Raw genomic sequence first — 16,610 nt, 5'->3', positions numbered from 1 at the left:
GCATTTCTGGTCGGTATTTTCTACGTTAACCACGGCTTTTTTGTTTTTGATATTGTCAGGTAAAGGCAGATATGTAGAACCTTGTAGAAGTCTGAATTCAGAAATATTAACATAGAGCCTGTGTGGAGATCCACGAAGACTCCATCCTGATTCTTTAGCAGCAAACTCAGAATGTTTGATAAGCAATTGGTCTATCAACTTGCTTAGTATTTCGTCTAAGTTTGTATTTCAGTATACAGGTACAGTTTTTGTTATGTGGGGCTGTGTAAATTTTGTACTGTTTGGTTTCTTATATTGAGTATACAATTTGAGGGATAGTTATAAGAGCCGTTTTGTGCGTTTAGAATAGCCTGCACATCATAATTTACACTATTGAAAAAATTCTTAATATCACATTTTGGCTCTGATACGAAACGGTAATCTCTTAATTGACCATTAAAACTACTATCAATGGGTGTTTTGCATGGCTGCTTTGCTGGTCTAGTATTATCAGATGTAACAAGCTTTCTTGTTAGACCAGATGAAGATGTAGATTGCTGTAGGGACGATGAAGATAGTTGTGCGGAACAAGTGCCTATATGCCTATTGAAATATGCCATGCTAAATTTTCTATGGCATTTTGGGCATATTTTAGTGGCCATTTTGCGTTTCTCAGGATCACAATTACGTTGGTGCTTAGCCCAATTAGGGCTAGATATATTCTTATCGCATTGATTACAATATTTCTGATTTGCCAATTTTGGTTTTGGTATTTATATATAATTTCTTGGGGCTCAAATCAAAAACTATATACTTAATAAAAAATATCAGTTGGGTTCAGCAGTGTGCTTTGTATACTTAGTGTGTATACTTAGTCTGTTACTATTTTTTGTTTTGGTATTTATATATATTTTTTTGGGGCTCAAATCAAAAACCATATACTTAATAAAAAATATCAGTTGGGTTCAGCAGTGTGCTTTGTGTAATTAGTGTGTATACTTAGTCTGTTACTATTTTTGGTTTTGGTATTTATATATAATTTTTTGGGGCTCAAATCAAAAACTATATACTTAAAAAATATCAGTTGGGTTCAGCAGTGAGCTTTGTATACTTAGTGTGTATACTTAGTCTGTTACTATTTTTGGTTTTGGTATTTATATATAATTTTTTGGGGATCAAATCAAAAACTATATACTTAAAAAAAATTGAAAAACCCACAGGTGTCTGTCAAGTAGACCGGAAGTAAATTTGTGTGGGTGTAGGTGTGTGTGTAGATGTAGCTAATAAGATTATACTTTACAGAGTATTACACTAAAGGCAATAAGCTCATATGAGCATCTTGACTTAGTTTTAAGTGTAGCCAAAACAATGCCAAGAGGGCCATATTTTTTACGATCCTATGGACAACAATCTGACAGATGCAGCTCTTGTACGTGTAGCCAAATCATACTTTTCACGGGAAATCCCCGAGGGCTATTTTACTAAATTCTTGGATTCGACAGAGTAGCACACTGTAGGCAATAAGCTTATATAAGCATCTTGTCATAGTTTTAAGTGTAGCCAAAACCAATCTGAGGGGGGTCATACTTTTGTGTTCCAGTAATAGTATATTCTATACTACTAACAGTCACATCACCCTAAGAATAGAATATTCCCAAGCTAGATATTCCAAGAATTTGAGCTCTTGTTAATCATCTAGTACGAGTATTTAGAATTTGTAGCATGGTTATGCAATTTGATACACGTATAGATTAGCTAAATCCATCAGAAGATATAAATGTATAGCTTAATTTTAGTCAAAGTAGGTTCTGATATTAATCATCCTAGTACTAGGATTCCGATGAAGGAATAAACTCCTTCTACTTCAAGCTGTTTCGAACCCTATTTAAAATTGTCAATAATGATTCTAATTATTTTTGTTGTTTCATTTCAGGTACGCCATTGCTGTGCTTAATGGGCACGTAGAGCCAATTTTCCCTTACATTAGTGACGTAGGTGCCAGACCACCAGAAAGCTGTTTGTTTACATTGGTCTTCAATGTCGCTTGTTCTATAGGTGAGTGAAACTATCGATTTTTTTTTTAAATTTCTAAATTGAGTTCTGAACGTACTGGAGAACGCTGGCTGAAAGGGTAATCGGTGTAGTGTGATGGACCATCGCAGAAGACGATACTGCTAGAATTTGACTTTTTTTATTTTATTATTTTACGATGTGTAAGATGTCTTTTGAGTAGTACGAAGCGAAAAATATTTACTCTAAATTATTTGCCATTACGGTTAGGTATTATATAACCTAATATTTGAATGAGTATGCCCTAGAACATAAAAATATGCTGTAACAGCGATATAAATATCTAAATATATTATGTTTTCCTCTCGTAGTTTATCCCATTGGTAGACTCGAACATGTAGTCTTCGGTTTGAATTCAGTCCCAACCAGGGCGGTATATATAGGGGGGATTTCCCCCCTCTGGGTACTTGTATCCCCCGTCTGCTTGATAAATTCTAACCATAAAGGGGAAATGTTATATGGCGGAAAATCATTATCTCATGCTGTCCCTAGACAGTCATTAGAATTTCCCTCTCTCTGGAAATTTCTTAAGTACCACACTGTTCTCAACCACTTTGCCACAGAGGCAGATGTAACCATGAAAGCAATATGGTAGGTTCCTATAAGAGTACGCACTTAGTGTTTAAAGTCATATTACGGGAACGTAAACAAACAGAAACACAAAACAACTGCACCTACTTCTTAAGTAGTATCTTCACTTTCGTATGGAACAAAGAATAAAATGAATGGGAACAAAATATAGGATATGAAATAATCTTTTTTAAATGGATGCAAAATAATACTCTTACGGGACTAGTCCTTGAAGAGTACGCAACACGTCCTCTAAAAGTACGCACTTGAAAGTGTCGTGGAGATGAAGGAAATAAAACCTCTAACACATGTCACACTGAAAGGCACCCTGTCTTTAATATGAAGAGCAAGCTTCATTCCACCGTTACTCGCAACCTCCACATTGAATCCAGCCTTCTGTAATTGGTTCCCCGTAGATTTCGTAGCATCCTGGGTAGTTGCCAACTACTTAAAGGTCTGTAGATGTGGAAGGTACAGCAGCATCAAATTTCAAGCGCTCTTTCCCTTTGCAACGCTTGCCCCCTTTACTTGGCTCCGTATACTTTGGGATGATGCGCACTCCAATGTTATTCCATATGGTGATGATGTCATTATGCCTCCATGATTGGAAAGGAATAGGCTAGTTATTTTTTTGTAACATGCCAAAGATTTTTGTAATAAAATATTTTTTTGTAGGAAAACGGACTTACAGCCTTCATTCTTTTCCGGAGTGTGCAATCATTTACTCCCAGCGATGCGGCAATTTCCCTTTTGCTTTCTCCCAGTTGTAATCGCCTGTAGCAGTCATTCAATACTTCCTCCGTGAACACCAATTTACGGATTGTTTTCCTTTTGTAGCGTGACATGTTTCCTATAGATGAAATAATAACTATTGTTACAAAGTTTGTCTTTTATGTATGAATTTATGCACATATGATACTGTACTTTCATTTTACTTGTGATTCAGTCTATGTAAATTCTTCTAATTATACAGAAAATTATTGAGAAATTGTGACCTCAGACATCTTTTAAAAAAATATCACAGATTCCAGACATTTTACTACGTAGAAACTGCCTTGTCCCTCAAGAGTAAGCATGCAAACTCTTTGGGTCATGTTCAATGCGTACTCTTTGAGGACAACGTCACATTTAATATTTGGTCACCATATGGCAGAATCAATCAGACTAGACATGTGAAATCCACACCAATGTATTCTCAAGGCGTGCACAGATATTTACTGTACAGGTCATTGTCTTCCCGTTTTAGCGTTATTGGGCAGACGTAAGCGTAATATTACACTGAAATGGCATTAAAGTACTTACCTGCTAATTACTCAGTCCCTGCCAGTCGGTTGTTACTTCCTTCATGCTCATACATAACCCTCCGTATTGCTGTTTGCTAACGTCTATAAGCTACTATCCCACAATGCTACCAACTTTGAAAATTGACACTGCGTACTCTGTGAAGACCGCATAATCTTATAGGAACCTACCCTATACATTTATCATGAATTTAAATTTTGAAAGAAAAAAAATAGCTTCCAGATGCAGCAATATTAATGTACTTCGTCACGGCACATATTTAGTAAAAATACACTAATTTCCTCACCAAATCAATCAATCAATCAGCCATTGTCTGATAGGTTTTTTACAAATATCAACATTTTGTGCAGAGATATTCTCACAGATATTGCTTTATATTTTTCAAAATTTGCACAAACCAAGTCATGGTATAAATGTAATTGACAGCTTATTGTCAGTCAACTAAACCTTGCACCTGGAAAAGCTTCCTTCTATTTCGATTGTCAAAGGAAAACAAACAGTGTTTAATCCAACCACTTTTAACCGGGGGAATGTCATGTCATGTCAAATTACTAATATTGCTAATAAAACAATGCTAAAACTTTAAAATTGCCCGCTACCTCCGATATGTAATTAAATTAAATTAAATATAACTATGTTTAATTAACCATCATTTTAACACTTGAACATTTATGTTGGGATGACTTGAAGATGGGTCATCAGCCCAGTGGCTAGATATTTTGGCACCACAGGCAGGATTATGGTTTGGCGCCAATCTACCACCCAAAGTACCGACGCTTTATGCACATCCTTTCATATTTTCTTCTTATGGCATGGTTTGTGATATATACATCCTACAAATAAGAATGCAATGAGGAAACAAAGAAAAAAACATTTCAAATAATACAGGTTAGCTACATTTAGCGATTTAAGGTTTTTCATTTCTGATTTTTAAAAAAAGTTAGCATATTTAAGAATATTTAAGACGTGTCTTAGTGTTTGCAGAACATCTTTAGAAACGTACTATTACTACTATATTTTGGCAAATGAAAAAAGATAGTTACAATAATTAAAATACTTAATACATATAATATGCATAATACGAGTACTAATTCGGGGCAAGTCGAATGTGTGTTGGAATAGATATAAATAAACACACACACACGCACACACAGGGAATGTCATGTACTGAGTTGAATGGTGACATCTAATGTGTTTCATGTGCTAACCCCCCAAATGAAGTATGTAGGTGTCACTTTATCACTTGATAAAATTTCATTGAGAACAAAAGTTGAGTAACACTTTGTATTTTTTTCCTTCTACCCTTATCTGTGCCAAGTGTAAATTTCTCTGTCTCATATTCTGACTTTGTAGTCTTTGAAAAAGAAGAAGTATGATACACCTTGCACTACACTAGGTAAGTGAAATTTTAAGTACTGGACTAGGTAAGTGCAGAAGAAAGTTCTTTATATCTTGAAAGAGCGAAAACGTGCTGAATAGAACAGTTAATATATGTTCAATCAGACAGTAAAGGACAAGTATGCACACATATGCCATAACGAAGTGCCTTAATTTAATTTGATTTGTGTAATATAGATTATTATCCTTGTAGAAAAATGCATGTGCCAGTGGGTGACAAACTTTAAGCTTCAAGAAGTAAAATTGCTCTTGTTTTTCCAGGTGCCTTCATTGCGTATCTTAACTACCTGCTGGTGGAGAAATTCCTTAGAACCACACGCAATCCTAACTTAAGGTCCCTAAACTGGTTAAGTCTCTGGCTGGTGTGGGTTTCCGCTTTCGCCATGAACCTCCTTGGTACTTGTCAATCCACAACTATGTTTGCAGTCCATGCAACATCTTCCGCTGTCGGTGTTCTAACGTTCATCAGTTACATGTGGATTCAGGCAAGTGCTCATATATATATATATATATATATATATATATAAAGGTAAAGATATATACACATACATACATTTAGTTTTCCGACGCTAGGTGTCCTGGGTTCGAATCCCGGTCTGCATGAGTGATCTTTGTGAATGTCCCATTATCAGTTTCATCATATCATCACTCATCCTTGTTGTTCGAATTAGCTGAAAAAGTGGCAAAAGAGCGACCATAAGTAACAAAAATCAAATCAAATCAAATCTATATAGTTTTCCTTATCACCTCGTTGTTCTTTGCTTCTTATTTTAATTTTCATTTCTCTCTCATGTTTTTTTCCTTCCTTAATTATTCCATGCCCTTGCTAATCTTTTAATCTTTTCTTCTCTCATTCTTGCTTTCTTATTTTTCATTATTTATGTTCCTCTAATCATTATATCTTTGTTTTTTGTATTTGCTTTCCTTCCTCCTTCTCTTTCTCATTTATTTCATTTCCTCAATGATTTCAAGTCTTCACAGCTTCTTTCCTTCGTATACGTATTGTTATATTTCGGTTCTTTGTGATTTTCTATTCTCTTTTTCTTCCTCCTAATTTTTATTTTTTTTCCCAACGTGCCTTCTTTCTTTTTTATACCTTTAGTTTTAAGTCTATTTCGTGCACAGATAGGCTAATCGGGACTGGACCTACACTTTAAAGTTGATTCTGAACCATTATCTGCTTCCACCAGGTGTGAAACCTGGGACCCGTTGATCACTAAGCTGCGACGTTAACAGTTCCATTCTTTTCTACATCTCTTTCTTTAAAAATTATATTTATGGTTTTTAATATTTTCTTGTGCGAAATTCCAAGCTAGTGTTAATTGTGTAATTCTGATTTTTAAAGGTGATTTTCGACTACTCGTTGGGTCCTTTATTTACCTCTAGAACGGCTGCTAACTTGAGAACTCTGTTTACAATAATAGCAAGTGTGTCAGTAGTAATGACAGTTGTGACTGGATACATCGCTGAACAGCAAACCAAAGGTAAGTATATCAATAATTTAATGAATGTTACCAACAATGGTTCTTTACAAACATGCAATGTAATTTGGACATTATTCATTTGGAATCGAACTTACGACTGACCTGTAGCAGTGAATTCCGGGGGTTTCGTGGAGTACTTGGTTAGCGCACCGGATGTGTAGTGAAATCACAGGTCTGCAAAAAGGAATAAGTTCACTTCAAAACGAGACAAATATGGAATGCCATTTTTTGTGTCATAACTATTAAAAAGAAGTATAAAATGAAGATTTTGCACTAATATGTATAGAGACATGTTAGGTGTGTTGTGGTATATATCTTGTTTAGTAAAAGATAGACACTTAGCAGAAAAGTAAACAAAAGTTAGAAAAGGACAAATGTTTACATTTAGGAAAAGCGTTGACAAATATGAAATACCTTGTACTACACTATGCAAAAAATAAAATATAGACCTAAATTTTATCTTTGTACACAAAATAAAGGGGAATGTATTGACAAACTAATAGAATTGTGAAACAAGATAATCGTCAAATATATAGTCTACGCATTTACTTCGTTAACGTCCAAGAACTGAAGGAAGCCGCCGCCAAGAATGTGGGTGGAGTTGTTTTCGTCCAATCACACTCAACCTTCAGACAATATGCGCAGCTGTCATTTTGCTCGTCTACTCCACGTGGAGTTTCAGTCACATGACTGCGGATACGCTGTTGCCGTAATTTGCAACTTCAATGTGGAGACCGTGGGAAGGAGCAAGTGCGGGGGAGGGACGAAGTGGCGTAGAGTAGATGTGGATTGTAGATATGTGGCAACACTGTGCTTTGATAGTGATTGTTGCAGCTGGTGGGCGCGCTCCGTGGACTCCAAGCCAGCCTGTCGTTAACGAAGCTAGCTCGTCGACTATACCATGTTATAGAGCAATGAGGGACATAACAGCAGAAACTGTTCCAACAGCCAAGATGGGTCTATTGCGACACGAAACTATTTGCAGACATCCCAAACATACACTTAGCCTGAATATCCTGCACACATTCTTGACACAGGGCACACTGTGCCCACTGCTCACCTTGAAGATACCATTCCATATTTAACACCCCTTCGGTATTCCAAAGTTATCGCTCCGCCATGTTGGATTTGTCTTTGTCGCAGCAGTCACCATTCTTCGAAAGATATTTCAACACCTCTCCCTATTGATACGAGCTCCAAATGTGCGCATTTGAACACCAACGTAAAACATTCATGGCACACACATGCACTAAATTAGCGACTACATGCATAAAAACTTTTTCCACAGCCGAAAACAGTTTTTTTTTTGTGCATTAACCAGCAAACACGTCCAGGTTTGACCAAAGCAGTCTCACAACTAACGTCCGGCTCCTAAGATGGGGTTTATCAGCTTTTTGCCAGATATCAACACATACTAAACTAGATATGTCGTTATTCCATATTTATCACCCTATACTATATTTGTCTACTTTCCTGTACAGGTAAAAACACTACACAAGGGATACCCTAAATTCACTCCGTACTCTGAGCTTGTATCACAGTTTAACATCGAAGAAATTGAAGAAAGGTTTAATTTAAATTTGATGAGCACGCTATACAAAATTGTAATAACTAAATAGACCCTATGGGGTTAGTATCTGCATTACTATATCGTGTACCTCAAATGAGAACCAGACCGAAACACGGGTTGTTTCATGTACCAAAATCTAGAACAAATTTTGTAAAGATTTCTCCGATGTGAAAAATGTGTAAAAATTATAATGAAGTGGTAGCAAATGATCCAAGCGTTGATATGAACTGTATTTAACTTCAATCATTCAAGGAGCCTTACTGGATCAGTGGAGAAAGGAGTGAGGGGTTCGTATGTATAGTAATTAGTGAAACAAATTAAGTTATGCACAAATATATGTAATGTAGAAATAAAATGCACAAAATGTATGTATTGCACAAATATAATGCACAAAATGTATGCATGCCTCAATAGAACAATGTTTTGTGGCATCATTTCTTTATTAAATAAATAAATAATGTCCAATTAACAGTGTATGATAAGTGAGCACCCCCACATGTAGGCAAAAGCAGTCACTTCTAGACCGTATTGGTACAGTCACCGGCAATAATAATAGGACATCTAGATCCTGAAATACTCGCTACCCTGCACAATGTTATGTGCGTTGGCTAAAACTACGGCGGTGGCAGAATTTGCCATTGAAAATTTGGTCTAAAAATCCCCTTATCGCCGTACAGTTAGGCAACACATACAACGCCTTGCAGGGAAGCTAGTTTTTCAGGATCTAGATGCTCCATTATTATTGCGGGTGACTGTACACAAACACAATAATAATAACTGTGAGCAAGTTACTTTTTTGAACAAGGTAATTGTAAATTAACTTCCGAAGATGCAAGATAGGATCTCCTGACGTCATACTCTATCTCGGGAATCTCTGGAGCAAGGTCCAACCATCGAATTGCGGTGAAAGTTGGTATAGATGCTATGGAGAGACCATGACGAAGCGAATGCTGACGAAAAAAATAGTTCAAATTTTCACCAGCCGGTGGAAAACCAGAAATCGGGACATTCAAAACTTGCCAGTACAAAAGTGTTAAATGCGCGCTGTCAACGTGAATAACTTTTTGGAAGAGTAAGACAGCAGGATGTTGTTCACTGTGCACCATATTTCAGCGCCACATTTCCACCTGATGGTGAAAATTTGGACTTTCTTTCACGTCAGCGTTCACTTTCCCACAGCCTCCATAGCTCTATACCCAGTTTCAGCGTAACTCGATAATTTTAGTAAGTCTTACAGAGGACTCTGAGCAGGAAAATTTAGATATAACGAACTGGTACTATTAGTAATAAAGTAAATATTTAGAAATACGTTTGCAATCTTTTCCTTGTTTTACAGGAGCGGATCGACCAAAATGGTTGCCTGAGGATGGTGGATACGGGATGCATGTTACAAGTGCTATAATCGAGTGGACATTCTTGTTCGCACAATGCCTATGGGTTGCAACTTACACGGAGCAAACCTCACGTCTGCATATTCAAAAACCCCAGGTAACTCTTGGTTCTCACTACAATTAACCCTCCGGCAGGTGCGTTGGGGAACTTTGTTACCCCGCAACCACATTGTCTCCACATTATTAGCGCCATCCACCGTCCGCTCTCCAATTGTTCTATTGGAGTTTCTGCTACCGACTCTAGAAGGTACCATTCATAATTTGTTTTCATTCTTGGGATAACTGAGTTTCCTCACGCGCCTTCTGATGTAAGTAAAACTTTAATTTATTTTTTTATTTGATTTTGCATCCATTACTAGTTTTATCATTGACCGCTTTTATAGCAATGAAGTTTTATTTTTATTTATATTATTTTTATTATTTAGTTATTCATCATACCATTTATCGGAAGAACAACTTATTATTGTATGAGTGAGAAGAAATCAAAAAATAAACATTTATAAATATTTGTAAACATTTGTAAACTCAAAGACAAACAAAGTATGTAAGACCCTTATTGTTGTAAAAGAGAAAGTAAATAAATAAAATAAATATGTTTAAACTAAAAGATACAAGTATTCCTAGTATTGTGCAAGAACAACTTATTATTGTATGAGTGCAAAGAAATTTAAAAAAAAAATAAACTTTTGTAAACATTTGTAAACTCAAAGACACAAATAAAGTATGAAAGAACCTTATTACTTTACAAGCGAAAATAAATAAATGTCATAAATATGTTTAGACCCAAATATACATATATAGATATTATATATGGTCTATAAATTTGAACGTCAGATCTTTAAAATTAGATAGAATGAAAACCACAAGTGATAATGACATACATTTTTTTTTTATTTTGAATAGCAAACAATGCCATTATGTTTTGAACAATACGTCGTTCAAATGTCCTCCTCTGCTCTGGTGGGTGGAATGGATTCTGAATGTCCAGCACGTCTGCACACATATCAAGCGGCACAGCCTCAATGGTTCGTTCGAAGATCCGTTTCAGGTCACGAACTGTGCCTGGCTTAGTATCATGGACCATAGATTTGGCATAACCCCATAGAAAATAATCCAGAGGGATAAGGTCACATGACTTTGATGGGCGGTTCACATCACCCTTTCTGGACAGAACTCGTCCGGGGAACTTTTCCTGCAATAATTCCATTGTTTGGCGAGCTGTGTGGCAAGTTGTACCGTCCTGTTGGAAAAACAGATTGTTGATGTCAAGATTTGACAGTTTAGGCCACAAAAACTGCAGCACCATATTCCTATATCGCTTCATATTGACAGTCACGTGATTTCCATGTTAGTCCTCAAAACAATAAGGCAGTGGCGTCTCGTCCCTTGGGGCTTCCGGGGCTTAGCCTCTAAAGAAAAACGGACGTATTCACGTAATTATCAATCACCATAACGCATAACTATTACACAGTCTTTTAAAAGGCGATTTTTACTCACGTAAATACATCGTCTGTTGCAATGGATACGACAGCGCTCCTAGCGGCATTGATGTCAATTATCGTTTCCCGGGGCACGTCGCAAAGGAAGGCGTGGCCTACACCCACCTACGCTACAGTGAAGGTCACATGCTAGCAGAGAGAGGAGGAAAGAGTGCAATGTATTTGAGTGCTGATTCGGGGCTAGCTCCGTTGCGTCGCGTTCGATCTCGCGTGTTGTTTTGTAGTGTTTTGGTGGCTTTCATTCGCTATGTTTGAGTGAGTTTGGCAGGGTTGATGTTCGAACACAAATTGATGAAGGACATAGGCTGTCAATTACAAGACAATGAATTTGTCCGGGAAAATAGGCATATATTAAATAGAATTATCGATTGCTTAAAATTCTGTGGTCGACATGAACTTGCTCTACGAGGACATAATGAAAGAGAACAATCTTTAAACAGAGGCATCTTCCCAGATTTATTATCCCTTCATAGAAGAGGGAAAACTAAAGAGTGAATTTCGTGTTCTTTATTGTAGTGAAGAGTTGAAAAACATAAACTCTATCAGTAGATTTCATTCATTTTTTATTTAAAATTATTTAGAGGGTACCTTTTCAGAAACAGTAAAAATGACAAACATAGTTTTAATAACTCCAGTGGCAACAGCTGAATCTGAACGATGTTTCAGCACATTGAAGCGTATTAAAACCTGCTTAAGAAATGCAATGGGACAAGACAGACCATATGCCTTGGCACTTGCTTACAATAGAGATACATTTCAAACATAGAGGGCTTCAACGAAAAAGTAATAACAAAATTTGCTGAGCAGAAGAACAGGAATCAACGTTCGTAGAAAGGTATGTTTCACAACAATACCTGTTTCTTTTGTAATCATGTGAATTGCCATTATATTTTAAATTATTTAAAAAAAGTAAGTCCAGTTTTGTAGTCTAGGAGAAAAAAATACCTTTTTTTTGTAATTCATGTGAATTGTCATTATATTTTAAATTCTTTAAAAAATAAGCCCCGGCCAAATTTGAGGCTACGAGACGCCACTGTAAGGCACAAAAACCATATCACAAAGTCACTTTCTTAGGATGAAGGGGTACGTCCAGAATCACTTGCGGATTGTCATTTGTCCAAATCCTACAGTTTTGTTTGTCTGTCGGTCGATTATGTTGGCCATAAATTCCTCTCAATGCACGAAATGTCTGTCGAACTGAACACGAATTTTGATAATAAATTCGAATAATTTCTACGCATTGTTGCATTGTGCATCTCTCCATGATAACTTGCCACAGACCACTGCCCATAGATGTCACAGTTCCATCTCGTCATTCCAGCCAGTGTTGCCACAACAGTTTTTCAAAGTTCTGACGTTCAAATTGGTAGACCCTTTATAAGAACAACGAATCATTGTATGAATGAAGAGAAATAAAGTAATAAATAAAAAATAAACATTTGTAAATTCAAAGACACAAACAAACAATAAAAGAACATGTCCAAATAAATGTATTCAATTATAAATATAAAACATGCCAATTTTTTAATGCTAAACCGTTGGGGTAAAAAGACGGTGTGCATCCTGCAGCCTGCAAATTTGAATCTTAACGGTTGGGTCTTTCTCTCTCGAGTTTGAGTTCGACTGCGAGAGATAGAAAATGATTTCGCGACAGTAGCAGTGAGCAATCAAACGATATATGAGGGTGTACGTTGCTTCCTGCCTCCAACTTTGGATGCTGACTAACGGGTACCACACTCAGTTTAATTTGGGGAGCAAGTTTCATTAACAAATATATTGAAGTGGAAATATTCTCACTAATTGGAATTTTTCGGTGTCCGAAATGGAACATGCCAATGAAAATCACATTTGCCAAATAAATTTAATGGTATTGGATAGAAGAAACTAACAGCAATGTTATATTCGGTTACATGGATTTTGTCTGGAAGTCTTCATACACCTCCCTCCCCCCATACACAGTCTGTTGGTAGCGTACTAAGAATTTTGTCGTTTAATAACAGAAAAAGATAATGCCAGTGGCTACCATGAAATTGTACCGCATGGCGGCATACAGAAAGGATAGACAATGCCTTTTTCGAGGGCTCGAATCTTTGAAACGAGGCATCAAAGAGCAGAACGTTAAAAAATGTTGTTCGTCTTGAAGTCTTGTACACGCTGTGAAATTTGGGCAGTTTTGTATGGAAACATTCTGTATATTAAACAAATATAGATATACTCTCAAGAAGATACAGAGTCTTTGTATGTACATTTTTTTCATGACATACTACGTAGATAACGTTAGAACAATAGTGAATATATTTATTAACAGTGTACCAATTGAATAATTTTGTCATTCTTACAGGTCATCATCTCCGGCATGGAAGAAGTGCGAAATTTTAAGAATGGAATGTGTTTCTCTGATCAGAAACCTCATGAACAGTAACTCAATATAGCAACCTAATTAAGAAATATTGTTGGGCATCATTATACACATGAAGACAAACGTTTCTCATTAGCCTGAAAATGAAAGTTTAGTTGTTCATTGTTGTATTGATTGAGAAATAAATTGTCATATTATATTTTCATATTATGAAATTTAAAGTTAATTTTTCATTTAGAGAGAATCTGGTTAATATGACTTTGGAATGGCATAATAAAGTGTAAGATAAGTACAATGATGCTCACAACACTGGCGTACGGAGAATTTTTTTCGGGGTGGCTGAACTTGTAAAATTGGATGATGCATAGCGTTTAGTGGAACAGGAACGTTTTTAATTTGGGGCGGGAGTACAAAATTGAAATTGAACCTCCATTTATATAATATACAATGTGGGGGCATGAGAAATTCACTTTTGGAATAGTACACACATATTTCTGATCTTAATAGAAAGTTTACAGAAACTTTTATTTCTTTATTTTTATATAATTTATATTTTTTTAAAAAATAATTCCAAAACATGTAAAGCTCTAGAATTTGTTCTAGGCTAATTTCGAATGCGATGGAACGAAAAATCAGAAGTTTGTCGCATGAAAATAGCAAGCAAACATGCACCTATTTATTTATGTGCAGGGTGCGATTTGAAAGGGGATAGGAGGGATCCACCCCATTCTCGTGAACCATCGAACCTAATGAATAAGCAAACTATATTATTAAATATATCGTACTTATAGCGTTTCAAAATTTCGTCAAAATTTATGGTGGCTGGGTACAGTGTCACGAACTTATATAGATCCGCGGGGTCCGAGCCCATCCAATAATTTGACGTGCTATTATTATTATTATTATTTTAAAAATATCAATCTTCATTCATACACCAACTTAATTGATGTACCTGTTATCTTGGAAAAGGATGTAAGTGATACAATTAACAAACTAAAAGGCAGGTCTTCAATAGGTCCTGATGGCATACCTAATTTTATTTTGAAAGCAAACAAAGATGTTTTTGTACCATTGTTAACTAAAATTTACAACATGTCACTTACTTCTGGAATATTTCCAGATATCTGGAAAAATGTGTTTATTATACCTGTAACTAAAAACAAAGATGGAAAAGCCAATGATCTCAATAATTATAGACCAATTACTATATTAAATTCCATGTCAAAGGTTTTTGAACACATATGCTGACTATTTGTCTTTTTCTTTTAAACAATATATTGATGGAAATCAGCATGGATGTTTTAGAAAAAGGTGTACTATTACAAATTTATTTGTTTTAATAGACTCTCTTAAATCTAACATTAGGAAGCAATCCCAGACCGATATTTTATTTATTGACTTGGCTAAAGCCTTTGATAGGGTCAGCCATCAGCTATTAATTTACAAACTCGGCCAAATGGGATTATCACCACGATTTCTGAAATGTTTTTCCAACTTTTTAGTAAATAGAAGTTTCTCTGTTAAGATTCGTGAAACAACTTCTTCTAAAAAAAGAAATACTTTGTGCAGTACCTCAAGGGTCGCAACTTGGCCCAATTCTGTTCAATGATGTTACATTATGTTTTAAATCTAGCACATGTTTACTATATGCAGATGATATAAAAAATTTTTAGAGTATTTTAACAAATAATGATGTCGCTCAACTTCAGGCTGATCTCGATAGAATGACATATTGGTGCAAGATTAATGAAATGGAAATTAACTTGAAAAAGTGTAAAGTTTTAAGATGTACTAAGAAAGTTCATTATATAGTCTCCAACTATTTTATTTATGAAAATAAAATCCAAGTGTGCGACAGTCATAAAGACTTAGGAATAGTAATAGACTCGTCTCTCATATTTGATGAGCACGTTTCAGAAATTTGCAAAAGAGCAAAGAGAATGCTTGGTTATATATTTTTCTCAAGGAAAGTTTTTAAAAAGGAAGATACCTTAATATTCCTGTATAAAACGATAGTTCGTCCTATTCTTGAATATGCAAATGAATTATGGTTTCTGACTGCAACCAGTCACCTTCAAAAAGTTGAATCAGTTCAAAAACTTTTTATCAGGTTATTATGCACAAAGTTTAAAAAAATTACTATGACCAACATTACTCTGAATGGTTATCACAGTTGAATATGTTTTCCTTAGAAGGAAGAAGAAAAATGAAAAGGATACATTTTGTAAAGAAGATATTAAATTTCCAAGTTGACAGTGAATACTTTTTGAATATTATAGCTTATAAAATTCCCAGATATTCCCATAGGTATATCTCAATTCTCACATGCCTAAACAATGCAAGAGGTTTAGTAGCTGATCTTGTTGAAACCTACAATTTGAATTTATGTTGATGTATAAGATTGTAGGATCCACTGTTTTATTTTATAATTATGTATTCAATTTTTTAATTTTGTATAACATAGTGGTTGTTTAATCGTTAGCATCACTTCAATAAATATGATTATTATTATTATTATTAGAACAATACACAGTTAATTGCACAATATTATATAACAATAAACCATTATTAGTATCAGAGATATAATAGATCTCGTTGAAAACTGTAACTTGAAGTGCATATGCAAACTTGTTATGTTATGTTATTCTACAGCTTACGTATTTTATTCGTGTAACTTTGTACTTTTGTATTTGACTTAGTGCTGTATTAGGTTTCATACTGTGCTCAACACTTAAAATAAACGATTATTATTATATTTGTTATCGTCATTCGTGATGGAGTGGTTATTGAATTAAGTAAACAACAAATTTATAAAGTTAGGATGCATTGTTTGTGGGAATTGAAATCATAATACATGGATGGAAAGATTTATGTGATTTTCTGTGAACTTATAATTCAAGTGTTAGAGCCCATCCAATGTTTTTGAAAGGCTGTCGTCCCTGGCTCTGCCTCTTTTAGATGCTATATACGTGTATTCAGTACTTTCTA

The 16,610-nt window shown here is 35.3% G+C and overlaps 1 protein-coding gene across 1 annotated transcript in view; it reads left to right on the top strand.

The window, feature by feature from the left end:
* The window catches only part of LOC145985303 (DNA damage-regulated autophagy modulator protein 1-like), a 65,503-nt gene extending 49,163 nt beyond the window's left edge, over positions 1–16,340 (top strand). Inside the window, exons 3-7 of the mRNA XM_083119155.1 lie at positions 1,913–2,034; positions 5,581–5,804; positions 6,665–6,803; positions 9,710–9,861; positions 13,605–16,340. Of these exons, the coding sequence (XP_082975281.1) occupies positions 1,913–2,034; positions 5,581–5,804; positions 6,665–6,803; positions 9,710–9,861; positions 13,605–13,685 (718 nt within the window). The 3' untranslated portion in view covers positions 13,686–16,340. The remainder of the gene's footprint in view (positions 1–1,912; positions 2,035–5,580; positions 5,805–6,664; positions 6,804–9,709; positions 9,862–13,604) is intronic.
* The last annotated feature ends 270 nt before the right edge of the window (positions 16,341–16,610 follow it).

This window comes from Lepisma saccharinum, chromosome 3 (assembly GCF_977018435.1).
Source record: "Lepisma saccharinum chromosome 3, izLepSacc3.1, whole genome shotgun sequence".
Classification (NCBI taxonomy): Eukaryota; Metazoa; Arthropoda; class Insecta; order Zygentoma; family Lepismatidae; genus Lepisma; species Lepisma saccharinum.
Note: the sequence above shows the minus strand (reverse complement) of the source record. Positions and strands in the feature narration are given on the sequence as shown.